This window comes from Thermobia domestica, chromosome 5, assembly GCF_964235325.1.
Source record: "Thermobia domestica chromosome 5, izTheDome1.hap1.1, whole genome shotgun sequence".
NCBI classification, from domain to species: Eukaryota; Metazoa; Arthropoda; class Insecta; order Zygentoma; family Lepismatidae; genus Thermobia; species Thermobia domestica.
Genome location: NC_137458.1, coordinates 300,865,653 through 300,887,863, shown reverse-complemented (window position 1 = coordinate 300,887,863; position 22,211 = coordinate 300,865,653). Strand labels below are relative to the sequence as shown.

At 35.8% G+C, this 22,211-nt stretch overlaps 1 protein-coding gene across 1 annotated transcript in view; it reads left to right on the top strand.

Moving 5' to 3' along the window:
• sfl (N-deacetylase and N-sulfotransferase sfl) overlaps nt 1-22,211 on the top strand; it is a 185,304-nt gene that overhangs the window by 102,686 nt on the left and 60,407 nt on the right. Inside the window, exon 3 of the mRNA XM_081760378.1 lies at nt 20,612-20,864. Within this exon, the coding sequence (XP_081616504.1) occupies nt 20,612-20,864 (253 nt within the window). The remainder of the gene's footprint in view (nt 1-20,611; nt 20,865-22,211) is intronic.

Here is a 22,211-nt window from a genome sequence, read left to right as displayed (position 1 = left end):
TAAATTGACCATTGAAGCAAACTGGACCCCACCTGATTTTTATATATTTTGTAAAGTAGACCACAAGGAACACGTATCTGAAGGAATTTTGACATTCCGAATTTCGGAACTCGAGATATTCGAATATCAAGTGAAAACGGAAGCAAACTAGACCCCAACTGATTTTTATATATTTTGTAAACTAAACCACGAGAAACACGAATCTGGAGGAATTTTGACATTCCGAATTTCGGAACTCGAGATATTCGAACATAAAGTAACCAGGAAGCAAAAAGGACACTATTTGATTTTTATATATTTTGTAAACTGGACCAAAATTAGCAATTATCTGAACGAATTTTGACATTCCGATTTCCCGATCTCGAGATACTAGAACTTATACAGTAGTTTTATGTAATATGTATAAAAGTAACGAAGAAAGTTCTGTCGCTTTTTGACCTATCACTTAGAGCATAGATATGTCACCAAAGACGTACCTGGAAGATCAAAAATAGTACCCATCAGTATCAATGACCTTCTGCCAACGTTCGGGATGGGCATGGATTCCTTCGCGGTAGAACTTGGTTTGCCGTGAAGCGAAGAAGGTATCAAGTGCATTTAGCACCTCTACTACGGAGTTGAACTGGAGTCCTCTAAAGTGAGTGTCCAAGGAAAGGAACAGGTGATAACCGGACGGTATAATGTCCGGACAGTATGGCGGATGCAATAGTGTTTCCCATTCAAGGTGTAGGATGGTGTTCCGGCTCATTCTAGCTATGTGGGGCATAGCGTTGTCCGGTAATGGGGGAACCCCTTAGCGATTGAGAAGTGTTGGCTCCAGGGTTTTGAGTTTTTCTTGAACACGGCTCAACTGCTGACAGTAGACAGTTGCATTGATGTTCTTCTCTGACCGCCCGGTAGCAGTTCCCGATGCACGATGTCGTGAGCAGTCCACCAAACACACAGGAGGACTTTCTGGAACCGGAAACAAATCATCTGGGACACATGGACCCAACTTGTAGTGCTTCCCAAATTGATGGAGGTGCTGGCGAATGGTTTCTCGACTAACATTGAATGTTAGCACCAGTTCCTCACATGTCTGTTCGGCTCAATTGCTACCTGAAGATCCTCATTTTGTACATGTGTTGGTCTTCCGGCACGTGTGGTGCGTCTTTCGTGAGTGTTCCGTCGCCGTCCTTAAACTTGCTAAACCACCCTTGCACTGTCTGCGTAATCACGACACCCTCACCAAAGCCCTGAGGTATCTTCCGCCCCGCTACAGTGGCGTTTGATCCAAGTTGGAACTCGTACAGCATACACGCCCCTATGACGCTCTGTGGAGGTTCCATATTCACTCCGTCCTTACATACGTTTACGTTGTAACTGAACTTCCACAACCAGGTAGAATGTCGGATATACCCACACCAACAACTGACCTTCGCCTTATCTCCATTCGCATTAAACTCACGGTATGAGGGTCAATTTTACACAGAATTCCACAAAAAGCGACAGAACTTTCTTGGTTACCTTTATATATCTCTCAGGACATAATATGTTTCGTATAGAGAATATTGTGTTTTTTTCATATAACGTCTATATTAAACTTTAAGTTTTAATATCTCGAGTTCCGGAGGTCGGAATGTCAAAACGCCTTCAGATTCGTGTTCCTCGTGATCTAGTTTACAAAATATATAAAAATCAGGGGAGGTCCAATTTGCTTCCCTGCATCCTACTTTTCAAACGAAACAGTTTTCCAGAGTGTACATTTTGCTTCAAACTGAGTTCTGCCCTGGCTAAGAAACGTAAATTCGCTTCTATAAGAGTCTTTAAAGTTACACTTGAAATTGTCGTTCGGCATTCTTGTAGCTTGTGAAAGCATTAATAATTCAAGTATGTTTGTTACAACATCTACAAACGAATACTCATTCGTATAGAACCTCCAATACATTACATAGAAAACACATGAACTATACAAAGAAAACCATTGTGCATTAGAGCAGATCTCTTATTAGCAAATGATTCTGCACACGCGCACTGCTCAGATAGCCCAGAGCTTGAGCCTGAGCGCGAGTCCAAATTCAACTCAATCGCAATTGAGATTGTCAAAGGTGTAGCGGTTTACGTTGAATATACCATACCAACACTTTATCAACTAAGTCCTCTTAGATTTTTCTCCAATCCCAAAAAGCGGGTGGTTTTTCGTGATTAAGATATGTTTAAGCAGGGGACGAATATATAACCTGAAAATCGGGTGGTACCCGCTAAAATAGGGTAATAAGCCAACACTCAATAGAAATAAGGTATATCCCTATTTAAGATCACTACACATGCAACTCATGAAATTCAATTTGAAATATCATCCACTTAGACTGACATCTTTTATATTATTATTACTCTTTCCCCATATTTTTAAAAATAGTACTGCCACTCTTTCTTTTGTTAACAAAAAGGCACCACTTCCCTTTCTTAATATAAAGAAAGAGAAAAGAAAGAAAGAAAATCTCTATCGCAATACACAATTTTATTGTTGATTTATTGCCACTCCAATAAATGTGAATGTTGTGGTTTTGCATGTGTCGACTGGCTTCTTATCGCAAGTCCCAGACACCTGCAATAGTTTATACTAGACGGAAACACCGATCATATTTTATTCTGTATCTTTTTACTTCCCAATAACGATAGCCGTGCCTCTTTGAGAAATTGCAACTTATTTTTTTTTTTTATTCTGCCAATTGTAAAAGTATAGAATTTCCCTACACTTTAGGACATTTTAAGAAAAAATACCTTCTTTTCCTTCTGCAAATTTTGATCATTTTTCCCTAAGCCGCCGAGGGAAATTTCCCTCCATCTGGCAACTGAGAGCCGGTGTGGGGAAAGATTCTTTGCTGTTTTCTCGTCGTTACTTGATATTAGTGCTGTAGAATTTTTGACATTTGCGGTTTTCAAAACCGAAACCGCAAAAGCGATTTTCAAAACCGAAACCGCAAAAGCGGTTTTCAAAACCGAAACCACAAATGCGGTTTTCAAAACCGAAACTGCAAATGCGGTTTTCGAAACCGAAACCGCAAATGCGGTTTTCAAAACCGAAACCGCAAAAGCGGTTTTCAAAACCGACATTTCGGTTTTATGAAATTTCACTTTTCTCAAAAACCGGTTTTCGGTTTTTTCAAAAACCGATTTCGACAGCACTAGAAAGAATCCATACGGTACTCTTATGCTGAAATGCATACTTATGTTACTGTTCAATTTAAAAAGTGGAAGTGTGTACAGAATTCAAACTATTTCTAACTGACGCCATATAATTCTTCTTTTTCTTCTTTTTTAAAAGTATATTTATTGACTCAAACGAGGTAGATAATGTGTCCCAACAAGAGCGACAAATGTAATATGCATAATAGAGTACCTTATTGAAGAAGAATGACAGCAGGGGCGGATCCAAGGGGGAGCGATCGGGGCATTTCCCCCTCCCTCCCAGAAGAGGAAACTTTTTTTATTTTATATTGTATATAAATAAAACCCATCCCAGAGTTTGGAGCTCTTAAAAGTAGCTCTGACAGTATGACAACCCACGCTCCTCCCCCAGAAATCGGTCCTGGATCCGTCCCTGAATGGCAGTTTGACCAAATTTCACAAACTACTCATTTAGAACGAGAGAATAAAATTCCGCGGACCTTTGCGTGTTTGTAGTGGGAAGATATAACTGGCTTCCTGATGATAGAAGATGCTATTCTGTGTACTGTTTCCTTCTCATGATATGGGAGGTTCTGCACTAAACTTTTTTTTTCGTTGACTCATGTAAATTTGCTTTTCATTCACTGCAGAAATGGCTGCCGTCTTAGTGCGTTTGCACACGGCAACGATAATATCGGAGGAAGCCCCGATAATATCGGTGTCGGTGTCGGCGAACTTTGCACACGTCGCCGACAATATCGGTGGAAGCCCCGACAATATCGTTGCCGGTGATGAGCGAAGTAAGCGACACACAAAAAAATCTTCTCCATATATGAAAACAAATAAAAAAAATAATAATTGGGAAAATTATTTTTTAAAACAAGGACTACAAAAACTGTTCTGAAGATGTATGAAGGACGGTACAAAACTTAGAAAAAATAGCCATATGCCTAAACATGTTTAGATTTAACAGTGCCGTTTTAAATAGATGCTGTAAACATATTATTTTCGTTTCGATGAGAATTGATGCTGCTGTACATTGCAAACTATATTAATTTTTGTTGGAACACTGTTACATATTGTATGTATATTATTTTATTTTCCATGCAATTAACATTAATGTCATAGTAGATTAAATGATAAGATTCGAATTAGTAATTCTGTTTTACATTGCTCCATACATACCTGGCGCAAATCCGGGGGGATGAAGGGGACATGCCCCCTCCAATCTTGGAACTGGGGAGATTGTCCTCCCCCCAATAATCCGATTTGAAATGTGTTTTTTGGGAGAGAAATTTGATTGTGTCCGATCGCCAGAAAGGAAAGTGAGATGAAATTAATGTCCACTCAGAATAAGCCTCAAATCTGCCCGCCTCCCAATGTTGAAGACAACTCTGCTCCCCTGATCCTTCACAGCATTGTTTCTCGACTACAGAAATAGTTTGAACATCGCTATATATATAATATGGGAACGATCTTACCCCCCCCCCCCAATGTTGAAGACAGATTTGCGTTGTTGCATACATACCTGTCGTTTCTCGTTTGTTTTTGTCCATGAACTCAAAATCCTGGGCAAGGCTTCATAAACTTTTCGCCATGCTTTTTGCTTTTCAATTCTGTCCTTGAAAGAGTCTGTTATCTTATCCCATATGCAAGCTCTACATTCCACAAGTTCAATAAGGGTTAAAATATCGAATGGAAAAATTCCTGCCATCTCTAAAAATCTAAGCAAAACTAGAAAGATACGAATGCAATAATACCAACCTTTTCATTCAGTCACTGTAGTTAAACGCAGAACTCTATCAGGGGGTACAAAGGGGAGAGGGAAAACTTGGATACATAGCATACAAATTATTTTTAAAAAGGGGGGATTTGGGATAGTTTTGGAAATGAGAGAAAGATCTGCAACAAGTGAAGCATGAAGTCGCATCATTATTGTTGAGATCACAATCAAGAAAATGTCAAATGAGTAACTTGTCGTTGGAGCTTTGGAAAGAGTGTTTGATCGTGCTGGTTTCGTTTCAAAATAATAATAATTCTACTTCGACTTGTCAACAAATATTCTATTCAATCATTGCTTATTGAATGGGACCGGGAAAAGTGATCTGCACACAATTCTGATGAAAATAAAAGAAAGTAATAATAATCAGGATTTTTTCCATATGCTTATGTTCACAGTGTATCAAACTTTGAAAATTACACTTCAATTAATTTCCAGAATGTATTAAAATTTAAAAGCATTAATAGATTAAAAAATATACCATCAAAGAGTGCGTGTGTGTGAGAGAGAGAAAGAACAAAAATTAAAAAAGGAGTGGAAAATAATCAAGAAATTGGTTATCTAAATTTCCTATATTCTATTTGGTAATAGCTATTTAGAGGGAAACCAGTACTCTTCAGACTTCCCACATTTTATATTTATTTAATAAAGGGAATTAGCTACTCCAAAACAGAGATCGTAAAAAAATAATAAGCTGTTCCGAAGTTGTTTATAGGACAAGATAATAATAATAATAATAATATACAATTGTAATAGAAAAAATGGAAACAACAAAATTCCAAAGACAAGAAACGAAGCAAAAATACACAGCGCCTTGTCACTCACTCTCTTCATCTAACCCGCTGGCCGGCCGACATTATCGGTGGCGTGTGCATCCAATCATAAGAAAACATTGCCCCCGACAAAATCGGTGTCGGCGATACCGCCGACAGTATCGGGGGCTTGGCCGACAGCATCTGCGTGTCGGAGGATCGGCCGATAATATCGGTGGCGTGTGCAAGCTACGATTTGAATACATTGAAGTCGATTTCACCGCCGACATTATCGGTGGTTCCACCGATATTATCGTTGCCGTGTGCAAACGCACTTACGATACTATTTCATTGCTTTTACCATGCCTTTCTGTTGATAAATATGAATGCTTACAAAAGTTCTGTATGTACGCCCTCCTTTGCCTCTCGAGTTTTTTGCTCTTGCCAGAAATGGAGCGGGCCAGTAGGTCATGGGTCAAGATTTGTGAGCAAGTCGTGGGTCAGCAGGACGTGACTCACTACGACCCACCACCCACTGTGATCCATTCTGACCCACCGACCCACTATGACCTATCGACTCAGTCTGCTCAGTGCATTGTAGACAGTATCTTCTGAATACTGGAGAATTTGTGTACGTTTTACTTTCAAGGCCTCCATTTTTCTTCAGTTTCCATTTATCTCTATTTATTTACCTGACCTGGTGAGACGAAGTAGTAGGGGTCGACGTATATCTCGCCGAGTCAGCAAAAATTTTAGTGACGTCATAGGTCAAAGGTCAATGACCTTGGCCCGGGATCAATGACCTAGGGGTACTTAGGACCACCCCCTCTAAATTTTGGCAGGGGTACCTTGGCCCACCCCCTAAATTTTGGCAGGGGTACCTAGGACCACCCCCCTTAAATTTTGGATATTGCCAAATCTAAAAATTGGGTATGATAGCCTAGGACCATAGTATGTACCTCTATCAGTATTGGGGGTCTATGTCGTTCCCTTTCATGGGTAAAAAATTGCCAAAAAGTCAAATTTCGGAGGTTTTTGACCTAATTTATCCCCTTTCATGAGATATTATTACCTTATATAGTTATATGGGCGTATACAGGGGTCCATTACCTTTCATAAGACATAGGTACATTTATGCACCCCTTGAAAAATTTGGGAGGGGTACCTTGGCCCACCCCTTAAATTTTGGAAATTGCCCAATTTAAACATTTGGTATTATAGTACAGGACCCTAATATGTATTATGATAAATTTGGATGGTCCACCTCGTTCCCTTTTAGGGGTACCAAATTGCCAAAAATATAAACGTAAGCAATACGTTGTACCACGTGTTTGGTTTTCGACCTAATTTATCCCCTTGGATGAGGTCCTATTACCTTACATGTTTATATGAGCGTATACAGGAGTCTATTACCTTTCATAAGACATGGGTATATTGGTGCACCCTTTAAAATTTGGGAGGGGTACCTTGGCCCACCCCTTCAATTTTAGAAATTGTCCAATTTAAACATTTGGTATAATAGTATAGAACCCTAGTATGTATCACTATAAATTTGGGTGGTCCACCTCGTTCCCTTTTAGGGGTACAAAATTGCCAAATTTTAGTACAACCACGTGATTGGTCTTTTGACCTAATTTATCGCCTTTGATGAGGCGTTATTATCCTATATGGTTATATGGGCGTATACAGGGGTTCATTACCTTTCATAAAACATGGGTATATTAATGCACCCCTTGAAAAATTTGGGAGGGGTACCTTGGCCCACCCCTTAAATCTTGGAAATTGCCCAATTTAAACATTTGGTATAATAGTATAGGACCCTAATATATATTACTATAATCTCGTTCCCTTTTAGGGGTACAAAATTGCCAAAATATAAACGTAAGCAATACGTTGTACCACGTGTTTCGTTTTTTACCTAATTTATTCCATTGGATGAGGTCCTATTACCTTATATGTTATATGGTCACGTATGGGGATTCATTTCCTATCATAAGACATAGGTACATTTGTGCACCCCTTTAAATTTTTTGGGAGAGGGTACTTTGGCCCACCCCTTTAATTTTGGAAATTGCCCCTTTTACATGTTTGGTATTATAGTATACGACCCTAATATAGATTAGTATAAATTTGGATGGTTCACCTCGTTTCCTTTCATGAGTACGACATTGCCAAATTTTAGTACAACCACGTGTTTGGTTTTGGCTCAATTTATCCCCTTGGATGAGATCCTATTACCTTATATGGTTATATGGTCATGTATATTGGTCCATTTCCTATTATAAGACATGGGTACATTGATGCACCCCGGGAGGGGATTCGGTATCATAGTACATGCCTCAACATGTATCATGATAAATTTGGGTGGTCCATCTTGTTCCCTTTCATGGGTAAAAATTGGTAAAATATAAACATAAGCAATATGTTGTACCATGTGTTTGGTTTTTGACCCAATTTCTCCCCTTTGATGGGGTTCTATTACCTTATATGGTTATATGGTCATGTATATGGGTTCATTTCCTATCATAAGACATTGGTACATTGACGCATCCTTTAAAAATTTGGGAGGGGTATCTTGGCTCATCCACTCGGTTTTAGAAATGGTTTAATATAAGCATTTGGTATCATAGTACAGGACTTCAATATGTACCACTATAAATTTGGATGGTCCACATCGTTCCCTTTCATGGGTAAAGAACTACCAAAAATCGAATTTCGGAGGATATTGACCCCTTTGATAAGTATTTAGCACGTTATATGGGTATGTACAGAGGTTTATTACCTTTATATGTTTACGTTCCCTTTTAAATTTGGGAATTATCAAATAACAAAATTCGGTAAACGTTTTCTAGGACCCATTGTACATGTTGGTGTTCCTATTATGGCCAAATATTCAAAATTTAAATGTTATTGACCGGCTTTATTATTGAATAAGTACAGGATTTATTACTTTTTAATAAGACACAGGTATATTTGTGTACCAATCTTAAATTTTGGGAGGGGGTATATTTCTTACTGTCGTATCAATAATTGGTAATTGTTCTTAAAATTGGATAGTATCTCATTCATTGGGTAAATCATTGTCAAATATGAGTATGATCACGTGATCAGTTATTAACCTATGATGGGATTAGAAGTCCAGAACATTGGTACATTGAAACTTTGTAGGATAATTTGAGAATTGTCAAATGAAATTACGTCATTGGTTTTGATTATTCCCGCCAAATATAAACGTAAGCAAGACGTTGTACCACGTGATTGTCCTTGATTGGGTAGTGTACAGGGATTCATTTCCTTTGTTGTAGTACTTCTTAAGTTTGAGTACACACACTTTTAGAAAACAGTTGGTTCTACTCAGGTAAACAATTGACGGACATTATTGACCTTATTGAACATATAATGATATGATTAATTCTAAGACTTAGGTATATCAAGAGAAGTATTCTTTAAATTTGGGAATGGTGATAAACAGAATTTTAACATAAGGCGCGAAATTTGAAACAATACATTGAACTTTAGTCACAGCTCATAGTCTAAGATCATTGGTGGTGATTGATTTGACCTTGAGCTTTAGAAATCTGATAGCTAACCTTATTGAATCTTATGACTCATAGTCTTAAGGGAATACATGCTACAATACTGGCAAAGTTATTGTTAATGCAATTTGATTGGCTGATCACTATCTTTCGTGCAATCTGATTGGTTGATCACTATCTTTCGTGCAATCTGATTGGTTGATGATTTTCAAATCTTTGCTGCATTCAGTTTTAAGTTTTGTTTAACATTTAAAAATCTTGGTTTCGTTCAACATTTTGCACTCACTGATAAATATGATCAAAACCGTTTATTTGTTAATCGAATAGTTAAATAACCGGATGAAGTTTGAAGGTTAACCGTGAAACGTAAAATTTTTCGTTTGAAAGTTTTTAAAATTTTTTCGTTTCAAAATATTGTTTAAAATTTTTTGTTTGAAATTTTTTGGTTGAAAATTCTTGTTTTTAAATTTTTGTTTGAATTTTTTGTTTCAGAATTTTGTTTGAAAAATTTTGTTTCAAAATTTTTCGTTTGAAAGTTTTTAAAATTTTTTCGTTTCAAAATATTGTTTAAAATTTTTTGTTTGAAATTTTTCGTTTCTTTTTTTGTTTGAAATTTTTTTCGTTTCAAAATTTTGTTTGAATTTTTTTCGTTTGAAATTTTTTGTTTGAATTTTTTTATTTTCCAAGTTTTTTCGTTTCAAAATTTTTTTTTTCAAAATTTTGTTTCAAAGATTTTTGTTTGAAATTTTTGTTTGTAAACTTTTTTGTTTGAAATTATTGTTTGGAAATGTTTGGTTTGACATTTTTTAAGTTTGTGCACTCATTAGTAAAGAATCGGAACTGTTTAGAACAAAAACCTCTGGTAACATTGTTTATCATGGTGCAATAGTACACGTCAGAACATGGGGTTGTATTTGAAATGAAAAAAAAAAAAACAAATCACTGAAATGGATCATTTTATTACACTGCACATACATCCATACCAGATAAAGGATCCGGATATTGTCGATACAATATATTTTGAACTTCTTGCACTAGTTTGTCTTTAGCATATAATTTTAATTCCAGCTGAAGTCTTTTAAGGTCTATTGCAATATCAATAGGTGGAAACTCAATGTCCATTTGATCACAAATAAACTGTTTATCAATACAGGTATGCACCCACGAACGATGTTGACAACCATGACAACATCTACATAAATCATTGAAATGGATCATTTTATTACCTGCACTGGTTAATTACATACATCCATACCAGATAAAGGATCCGGATATTGTCGATACAATGTATTTTGAACTTCTTGCACTAGTTTATCTTTAGCATATAATTTTAATTCCAGCTGAAGTCTTTTAAGGTCTATTGCAATATCAATTGGTGGAAACTCAATGTCCATTTGATCACAAATAAACTGTTTATCAATACAGGTATGCACACACGAACGATGTTGACAACCATCACAATATCTAGATACATGTTGTACAATATGCGTGACACATTTTTCAAAATAGTACTTTTTCAGGAATATACTTGTTTTGTTGCACACTTCCACTGCATGTTTCACACATTGGAATACACTGATGAATTTGTTCCATTCCGTTTGCGTTAAATACACCATATTGCGAGGGACATGAAATGTACTCTTCTTACGTAACAGCACCATCTTCTCTTCAAGGACTGTACGCAGCACCACTTCATGATTTGAGCCTAATGATTTGACTATGGTCACATTTAGCTCATCATGAAAATAATCGTTCCTTTGGTCGATTCGTGAACATAATATTTGCCATTCTTCAAAGTTCAGTTGTACACCAAATTGTTCTGCTTTGCCCAATCGAATTACAGGTTCAAATGTTCTAGCACTGATACCGATCATCACATGTTTTGTTTGAAATATATTTATAGGATAATAGCTTGCGAAGATAAACTCTTTATCGTTAGAAGTACACATCTTTCCTCCTGAAAAGCACTTGCTCAAATAATTTCATGGGATGACAGTGTATTGGTTGATTTATAGAACTACGGCTGACGTCATTGGAAAGAAATGTGCTGACGTTTGAATACATGATTTCATCACAGTTGCTGACGTCATGCTGACCAACCAAATTCATACAACTATGTCTGACGTCAGCAACTGTGATGAAATCATGTATTCAAACGTCAGCACATTTCTTTCCAATGACGTCAGCCGTAGTTCTATAAATCAACCAATACACTGTCATCCCATGAAATTATTTGAGCAAGTGCTTTTCAGGAGGAAAGATGTGTACTTCTAACGATAAAGAGTTTATCTTCGCAAGCTATTATCCTATAAATATATTTCAAACAAAACATGTGATGATCGGTATCAGTGCTAGAACATTTGAACCTGTAATTCGATTGGGCAAAGCAGAACAATTTGGTGTACAACTGAACTTTGAAGAATGGCAAATATTATGTTCACGAATCGACCAAAGGAACGATTATTTTCATGATGAGCTAAATGTGACCATAGTCAAATCATTAGGCTCAAATCATGAAGTGGTGCTGCGTACAGTCCTTGAAGAGAAGATGGTGCTGTTACGTAAGAAGAGTACATTTCATGTCCCTCGCAATATGGTGTATTTAACGCAAACGGAATGGAACAAATTCATCAGTGTATTCCAATGTGTGAAACATGCAGTGGAAGTGTGCAACAAAACAAGTATATTCCTGAAAAAGTACTATTTTGAAAAATGTGTCACGCATATTGTACAACATGTATCTAGATATTGTGATGGTTGTCAACATCGTTCGTGTGTGCATACCTGTATTGATAAACAGTTTATTTGTGATCAAATGGACATTGAGTTTCCACCAATTGATATTGCAATAGACCTTAAAAGACTTCAGCTGGAATTAAAATTATATGCTAAAGATAAACTAGTGCAAGAAGTTCAAAATACATTGTATCGACAATATCCGGATCCTTTATCTGGTATGGATGTATGTAATTAACCAGTGCAGGTAATAAAATGATCCATTTCAATGATTTATGTAGATGTTGTCATGGTTGTCAACATCGTTCGTGGGTGCATACCTGTATTGATAAACAGTTTATTTGTGATCAAATGGACATTGAGTTTCCACCTATTGATATTGCAATAGACCTTAAAAGACTTCAGCTGGAATTAAAATTATATGCTAAAGACAAACTAGTGCAAGAAGTTCAAAATATATTGTATCGACAATATCCGGATCCTTTATCTGGTATGGATGTATGTGCAGTGTAATAAAATGATCCATTTCAGTGATTTGTTTTTTTTCATTTCAAATACAACCCCATGTTCTGACGTGTACTATTGCACCATGATAAACAATGTTACCAGAGGTTTTTGTTCTAAACAGTTCCGATTCTTTACTAATGAGTGCACAAACTTAAAAAATGTCAAACCAAACATTTCCAAACAATAATTTCAAACAAAAAAGTTTACAAACAAAAATTTCAAACAAAAATCTTTGAAACAAAATTTTGAAAAAAAAATTTGAAACGAAAAAACTTGGAAAATAAAAAAATTCAAACAAAAAATTTCAAACGAAAAAAATTCAAACAAAATTTTGAAACGAAAAAAATTTCAAACAAAAAAAGAAACGAAAAATTTCAAACAAAAAATTTTAAACAATATTTTGAAACGAAAAAATTTTAAAAACTTTCAAACGAAAAATTTTGAAACAAAATTTTTCAAACAAAATTCTGAAACAAAAAATTCAAACAAAAATTTGAAAACAAGAATTTTCAACCAAAAATTTTCAAACAAAAAAATTTCAAACTAAAAATTTTACGTTTCACGGTTAACCTTCAAACTTCATCCGGTTATTTAACTATTCGATTAACAAATAAACGGTTTTGATCATATTTATCAGTGAGTGCAAAATGTTGAACGAAACCAAGATTTTTAAATGTTAAACAAAACTTAAAACTGAATGCAGCAAAGATTTGAAAATCATCAACCAATCAGATTGCACGAAAGATAGTGATCAACCAATCAGATTGCACGAAAGATAGTGATCAGCCAATCAAATTGCATTAACAATAACTTTGCCAGTATTGTAGCATGTATTCCCTTAAGACTATGAGTCATAAGATTCAATAAGGTTAGCTATCAGATTTCTAAAGCTCAAGGTCAAATCAATCACCACCAATGATCTTAGACTATGAGCTGTGACTAAAGTTCAATGTATTGTTTCAAATTTCGCGCCTTATGTTAAAATTCTGTTTATCACCATTCCCAAATTTAAAGAATACTTCTCTTGATATACCTAAGTCTTAGAATTAATCATATCATTATATGTTCAATAAGGTCAATAATGTCCGTCAATTGTTTACCTGAGTAGAACCAACTGTTTTCTAAAAGTGTGTGTACTCAAACTTAAGAAGTACTACAACAAAGGAAATGAATCCCTGTACACTACCCAATCAAGGACAATCACGTGGTACAACGTCTTGCTTACGTTTATATTTGGCGGGAATAATCAAAACCAATGACGTAATTTCATTTGACAATTCTCAAATTATCCTACAAAGTTTCAATGTACCAATGTTCTGGACTTCTAATCCCATCATAGGTTAATAACTGATCACGTGATCATACTCATATTTGACAATGATTTACCCAATGAATGAGATACTATCCAATTTTAAGAACAATTACCAATTATTGATACGACAGTAAGAAATATACCCCCTCCCAAAATTTAAGATTGGTACACAAATATACCTGTGTCTTATTAAAAAGTAATAAATCCTGTACTTATTCAATAATAAAGCCGGTCAATAACATTTAAATTTTGAATATTTGGCCATAATAGGAACACCAACATGTACAATGGGTCCTAGAAAACGTTTACCGAATTTTGTTATTTGATAATTCCCAAATTTAAAAGGGAACGTAAACATATAAAGGTAATAAACCTCTGTACATACCCATATAACGTGCTAAATACTTATCAAAGGGGTCAATATCCTCCGAAATTCGATTTTTGGTAGTTCTTTACCCATGAAAGGGAACGATGTGGACCATCCAAATTTATAGTGGTACATATTGAAGTCCTGTACTATGATACCAAATGCTTATATTAAACCATTTCTAAAACCGAGTGGATGAGCCAAGATACCCCTCCCAAATTTTTAAAGGATGCGTCAATGTACCAATGTCTTATGATAGGAAATGAACCCATATACATGACCATATAACCATATAAGGTAATAGAACCCCATCAAAGGGGAGAAATTGGGTCAAAAACCAAACACATGGTACAACATATTGCTTATGTTTATATTTTACCAATTTTTACCCATGAAAGGGAACAAGATGGACCACCCAAATTTATCATGATACATGTTGAGGCATGTACTATGATACCGAATCCCCTCCCGGGGTGCATCAATGTACCCATGTCTTATAATAGGAAATGGACCAATATACATGACCATATAACCATATAAGGTAATAGGATCTCATCCAAGGGGATAAATTGAGCCAAAACCAAACACGTGGTTGTACTAAAATTTGGCAATGTCGTACTCATGAAAGGAAACGAGGTGAACCATCCAAATTTATACTAATCTATATTAGGGTCGTATACTATAATACCAAACATGTAAAAGGGGCAATTTCCAAAATTAAAGGGGTGGGCCAAAGTACCCTCTCCCAAAAAATTTAAAGGGGTGCACAAATGTACCTATGTCTTATGATAGGAAATGAATCCCCATACGTGACCATATAACATATAAGGTAATAGGACCTCATCCAATGGAATAAATTAGGTAAAAAACGAAACACGTGGTACAACGTATTGCTTACGTTTATATTTTGGCAATTTTGTACCCCTAAAAGGGAACGAGATTATAGTAATATATATTAGGGTCCTATACTATTATACCAAATGTTTAAATTGGGCAATTTCCAAGATTTAAGGGGTGGGCCAAGGTACCCCTCCCAAATTTTTCAAGGGGTGCATTAATATACCCATGTTTTATGAAAGGTAATGAACCCCTGTATACGCCCATATAACCATATAGGATAATAACGCCTCATCAAAGGCGATAAATTAGGTCAAAAGACCAATCACGTGGTTGTACTAAAATTTGGCAATTTTGTACCCCTAAAAGGGAACGAGGTGGACCACCCAAATTTATAGTGATACATACTAGGGTTCTATACTATTATACCAAATGTTTAAATTGGACAATTTCTAAAATTGAAGGGGTGGGCCAAGGTACCCCTCCCAAATTTTAAAGGGTGCACCAATATACCCATGTCTTATGAAAGGTAATAGACTCCTGTATACGCTCATATAAACATGTAAGGTAATAGGACCTCATCCAAGGGGATAAATTAGGTCGAAAACCAAACACGTGGTACAACGTATTGCTTACGTTTATATTTTTGGCAATTTGGTACCCCTAAAAGGGAACGAGGTGGACCATCCAAATTTATCATAATACATATTAGGGTCCTGTACTATAATACCAAATGTTTAAATTGGGCAATTTCCAAAATTTAAGGGGTGGGCCAAGGTACCCCTCCCAAATTTTTCAAGGGGTGCATAAATGTACCTATGTCTTATGAAAGGTAATGGACCCCTGTATACGCCCATATAACTATATAAGGTAATAATATCTCATGAAAGGGGATAAATTAGGTCAAAAACCTCCGAAATTTGACTTTTTGGCAATTTTTTACCCATGAAAGGGAACGACATAGACCCCCAATACTGATAGAGGTACATACTATGGTCCTAGGCTATCATACCCAATTTTTAGATTTGGCAATATCCAAAATTTAAGGGGGGTGGTCCTAGGTACCCCTGCCAAAATTTAGGGGGTGGGCCAAGGTACCCCTGCCAAAATTTAGAGGGGGTGGTCCTAAGTACCCCTAGGTCATTGATCCCGGGCCAAGGTCATTGACCTTTGACCTATGACGTCACTAAAATTTTTGCTGACTCGGCGAGATATACGTCGACCCCTACTACTGACGAGTATACTTAAGTGAAGAAAGAACTTAAGGCACTTTGGGATATGAAGATTTGTAATTGAAATAATAGCCATAGGTCTTACTATTTAGCTTTCGAGACACAGTCGAATTTTACACTTTTTACATTGGGCTACTTTACCTTGATCTGAGATTTTCAAATTTCATCCTCTTTTCTATTAAAGTATTTGTAATTCAACAGAGAAATAATTATATATGCTAATTAGATTGAAATTAATCGTAATGTGGTCCATGACAAACATTTAACCATTTTATATCATAAAGGTCAGATCCACTGGTATTGTAACAAAGCGGTGCTCGAGTGATTGACCATAGAAATTCAAATTCCAATTAGTGAAGAATTTCACAGCATTCTTTTATTACAAGTGTAATCTCTTTTAGTCAGTGGAGAGGAGGGCGTGGATCATGAGTCAGAGTTGATGACGATAGCACGATAGCTTTAGGTAGATGGTGGGTCAGAGTGGGTCACCGTGGACAGAATGGATCACGCTGGGTTTTGGGTCATGGTGGGTGGTGGGTCAAGTTTTTACTAACCGACGCCATAGCTGATTCATATAGGCCTACACACCATGTATTGGCTAGTATAGTAAACATGCATCTTACCATTTTTCAGGATTTTGGTATCTCTATTAGCTTCGTACGATCGAATAAATAATGTAATATAGCAAGACATGGAACAGGTAATACATTCATTTATTTAAAAATGTTTTAGATGATCATCTTTGAGAAACGCCTTCAATCAATGGCTTACATAGAAATTCATCAAGGGGAACTTAAGCTTCCAAGTTGATGTAATTTTATGTATTTGTATACGTATCTTAATACTATATTTTCGCAAAATATCGTGCTCAAAGAAGGTCCCCCACACTCCTTGCGTACACTACTGCATTCAATTATGCGCAAACATCTGTTTTGAGTTTTTGCCCAAAAGATATTTCAATCAAACATTTTCTTGTAGGCCTTATATCTGGAGAATTACATATACTGTAACCAAACCAAAACTGTCACTTAACTCAGTATGATGTGCTAATTCCGTATAAAATATGAAAACTAGATTTAGGGGCCTTTCAAAAAATTTGTGGCCCATGATCCAATATATTTGTCAAAAATTTTCTTGTAGGCCTTATGTCTGGAAACTACATATAGTGTAGCGGAATCCAAACTATCAGTTAACTTAGTATGATGTGCTTATTCCGTAGAAAATACGAAAACTCGATTTAGAGGCCGTTCAAAACTTTTGTCGTCCCTATCCAAAAACTAATTACTGTTATTTATTTATTTATTTATTTTGTTTTCTTAAAATTCTTGTTAATTATTGACTCAGATGAGAAGTATTCCAAAAAATAATTTCGTTCTGAAGCAGAGACTGCAATTGTGCAAAATAAATCTTAATTAATGCTCGCATACTATCTTTTTGTTTCCCTTGCCACTCTAAAGAAATCTCTGTAAACAAAACATAGCCTACATCATAATACTGCAATTGTGCAAAATAAACCTTAATAATTGCCCGCATACTTTTTTTTTTTTTTTTGTTTCTCTTGACACACTAAACAAATCCTTGTAAACAAAACATAAATCATAATACAAAACACAAAGAAAACAAGAGAGAAAGGAAACTACTGAGAGTCGAAGGTTTCCCTGCAATAATAATAGTAGTAATGCATCTATTTTTGCAATGATAAGACTGAAACATAATGCGGATATTTAATCAAAATAGTATTTCATTTCATTTCAGTTGATAGTAAAAATAAAGACATTTATTGCTGTATCGCCGGACCAATTTGAAAATCGAAAAAAAAAAGTACGAAAATGTATTGCATTCGTTGATATTTGGTTGGATTAGGCCTACATTAGGTTACGTTATATTAGGCGTGCAGTTTTATTATACGGATCCATAGTATAAGTAGTAATAGGAACGGGTTAGTAGCCCCTTAGGAGTTGGTTGGATTCTGTTCTCGAAATCGGCAAATTAAAGACGTGCCCAAATTTTTCTGTACATTTTACAATCTATGGATCCGTATAGTAAAACAAGTGTACCGGTACCTCTCCGCGAAATAGTCCATCTGCCTCCACATATAGTGCCGCTTACAACATCAAAAACAAGCAACAAATAAAACCATTTTCTTAACTTTTACTATTCCCCTTACTTGGCTTTCACTTATTCTTCGTCACAAACTTAAATAAATTCTCAGTTGACTCGGCAAATTTCGTAAAATTGGTCCGGTGATACAGCACTTAAACCAAAATAAATAAACATGCCTTGTTTGACAACCGTCTGTATGCCCGTCATGGTTGATTGAATTCTGTTCTAATGGAATCGGCAGGCTACAAAGAAAATCAATCACTGCTAATGGATTCAGTATATTTACTTGTATTTTTTTCTATTGTGTATCAGTTTCCAAAAGCTTCATACATTAATTTTAGTGTCGTTTTGTAGCAGTTCTACATTTACGTCAATATAATCATCAATTGCTGACTTCCAACAGGAAAAAGCATATATTATGACAGTTCGTGAAATAACAGGAACGTTCTATGGTTAAAAGAGTTTGAAGGTAGTTAATACAAGAGCGTCATTTTAAGTTTTATCCGGGGAGAGATGTAATGTAATTGGACATATGTTAATGTAATGTAATTGGACATATTTACAAATTGCACATATTTACTTGGCAATACTCGAGCAGACGGTTCTATCAAATTTTGACCCATTTCTTACATTTTCAGGTTAGGTTAGAGCTTTGCATTTCTTTTAGCAGATCATGCATTAAATGAGGTGTTACATTACTACTTTTAGAGTGACTTTAGGAGGGCTTAGTATGGACGTATGGCATAAGAATTACAGTCCATAAAACCAACCAGTGCAGTGTATGGTTAGTGGCCAACTTATGCTAAGTGGCCACTAAAAAGCATGAATGCTATTTAACCGAGTCAGGGCAGGAGCAGAGAAGGGAAGACCTGCGGTAGCGAGAGAATGCGTCCGTAGGGACAAAGCGCGTCAGCGACGGGGATATACGCATAAACCGAGGATAATGGAAGAGCACACTTAGACATAGAGGGCCTTATGCAGAGTCATTTTGACGTATGAGTAGCGTCATACCAAAGGCGTGATTACTGCAGAAAAAATATGTTAGTCGAACTCTTTTAATATAGTACGCACTAATCACGATTCAGAACGACTCTGCATAATGCCTACAATACTTTCATTATCATTCAAAATTCATTACAATATGCTGTGCACTGCCAATAATTACTTACATATTCACACTCTCATTTCACGAAAAATGTTTCACATCGTATTTTAGCTATAAATTTTCTATTTGGTAGAATCGTGTGCTCGAGTGAACCCATATACTTTAAGGCATAATAACCAAGAATTGGTGGATTCTCTCAGTCTATCTACAGGTTGACATAAAATGACTTTCCCCCAAACAAGTATTCACATATTGAGGAAAGTGACTTTGTGTCCACCCTATATATTTAGTATAAATGGAAGGTTTCTAATAAGACACGAGTTTGTAAGACAATATGTAACTTTTTTTTTGGGATCAAATTCTAACGTTGGTCGTCCGTTTCGAACGAAATTTTGAAAATTTACCAGGAAGAATTGGATAATTTGCTTGTTTCTGTGCTAGATAATATGTAAGGAGAGCGGAAGTTCTGTTTATTACTATTATATATACTTAAACGGTTATAAACATGGAACTATTTGGCAAGCGGAGGGTACTACTTGGCACAATGTTACCACATGGTTGGATTGTGGAAAAGTAAGGAGCACTTGTATACTGAACATGGTTGCAGGTGTACAGAGACGTTACCCTGGATCTGGGCTAACAGTAATACAGTTTGTGAAACAATACGATGATAATGTGAAAAATCTTTTGAAACTGAGTGAAAGTCATGGATCAATAAATCTAACGACAAATTGCGGATGGAAAAAGTTATATTTTTCTTCACATGGTGAAAAATGCAACTGGCGGAACGTAGCAACTAAGGGAACACTTTTTGAGCATGCTCACTTATGTCTACCTAACCTAACCTAACCTAAAATTACATTATTATTATTATTATTATTATTATTATTATTATTATTGTTAGAAAACAAGGCGGACGACCAACTTCGCAATAAGTGCCTTTCTGCTTTTTTTTTTTTTTAATTTTTCAGAAGGCACTATATATACAGCATTTTTAAAGTGTCTCCATGAACTTCATCTAAACCTAATAGGGCAATGTAATGTCTATCTCCCTATGGACCTTTTTTTTCAATTTTATTTTTGAACAATTATTTCAGTATTTATTATTTAAACTTAACCTGCACGTTTCTTTGTTTCATGTGTGCACGTGGATTAATGCTTCGTGTTTTTTTTTATTATTATTTTTCTTTTCAGATACAAAGTAGAGGTAGCAGGAAAATCTCTACCGGTGTTAACCAATTTGGACAAAGGAAAGTATGGTGTGATAGTGTTTGAGAACTTAAACAAATACATACAAATGGACAAATGGAATCGAGAGCTGCTAGATAAATACTGCCGGGAGTATGGAGTGGGAGTGGTTGGATTCCATCCTCCAAGTGAAGAGACGCTTATTGGTGCCCAACTCAAAGGGTTTCCACTTTTTATTCACACTAATCTTAGACTGAAGGTAAGTGACTCCTGTTTGTTGTGGAAATTAACCTCTGTTGAAGATCATACAAAATACTTGTGTGCTACGGCTTGTAAGCACTGTTGGATTGTCCTTTTTAATATGGACAGCTAACTGTGTGCAGGATGTGAAAAGAAACCTTCAATTAGATGCTCTGCCACATTTGTTGTATACAGAACAGATACTAACTAGATCTAAATGAGACTTTACGCTCTAGAATCCTTTGTTCCTGTTAACAATCGCTGCTTTTCTGATTACCACTGCATATATTGGAAGTTCTAGTTCGATTGGAGAGTACAATAAATACATTCCTTACGTGGACTAAACAACACGGAAGTTAGTTTTCTCATTCTTTGATAACTAGAGAATGGGTGTTTAGGTAGTAAAACATGGGAAATACGCACCTTAATTAAATACAGTAAAATCAGGGTCGGCCCTAGGCAATTTGCCTTCCCGTGCAATGGCATTATTAACCGCCATTCGCTTTTCCAGAAAGAACAAATCTTAAAAGCCAAGATTTTAAGTATGTTACCCCATCACGAACAATGAAGAGGAGGGAAAGAACACTCGCACTCAAAAAGGGCTGTACACTACCAATACAATATCCTTGTGTCAGTTTTTTTTAATTTAAATAATAATCTATTATGTTAGTAAAATATAAAGCGAACACACCTGCAGAGGAAACATGGTAATCCTTTTTATAGGATTCAATATCGATCTTCAGTTTCAAAATATCAATTTGCAATTCCAGTGCAACTAGCTATTTTATCTTTCTTTCTTGATTTTCCTTCTACATCTACTAAAAAATTAAGAAAAAACTTGTTTCCACTTTCAATGATAAGGAACTTGTTTGTGACAAAGACCACTAGTTTTTATATCAAAACTGTGATAACTAACTAAATGGAACAGGTGTTCGCTACTGTTCGAGAACTGAGTTCATGTATTTGATAACAATCAAGCAATGCATGCTGGAATTTGTTTGACCATTTGCTTTAGCACTGTCCATGTGACCCTAATCTAATGCGATCTGAACGTAATTTATAAATGTAGTATTCAAATATAAGGTCAGCTTAGTAAATTTAACTATCATCATCATGAAATCCGTTTCCAACAAGAAATATTTATTTTAAATAATACAGTTATGACAGATTTCAACGCTCCTCGCAACTTGCCGCATCGTGCAAGTGCACTTGTTGCATATATAGTAGAGTAAAATCAAACTAGACATAAACTCTGTTAAAGACAGTAAAGAGGATCACTGCTTCAAGTTTCAATATTTTCCGGTAGATGTCATCTGAAGGATGTGTGGTGCCATCTAACTGCACAATGTGTAACTTCTAGTATTCG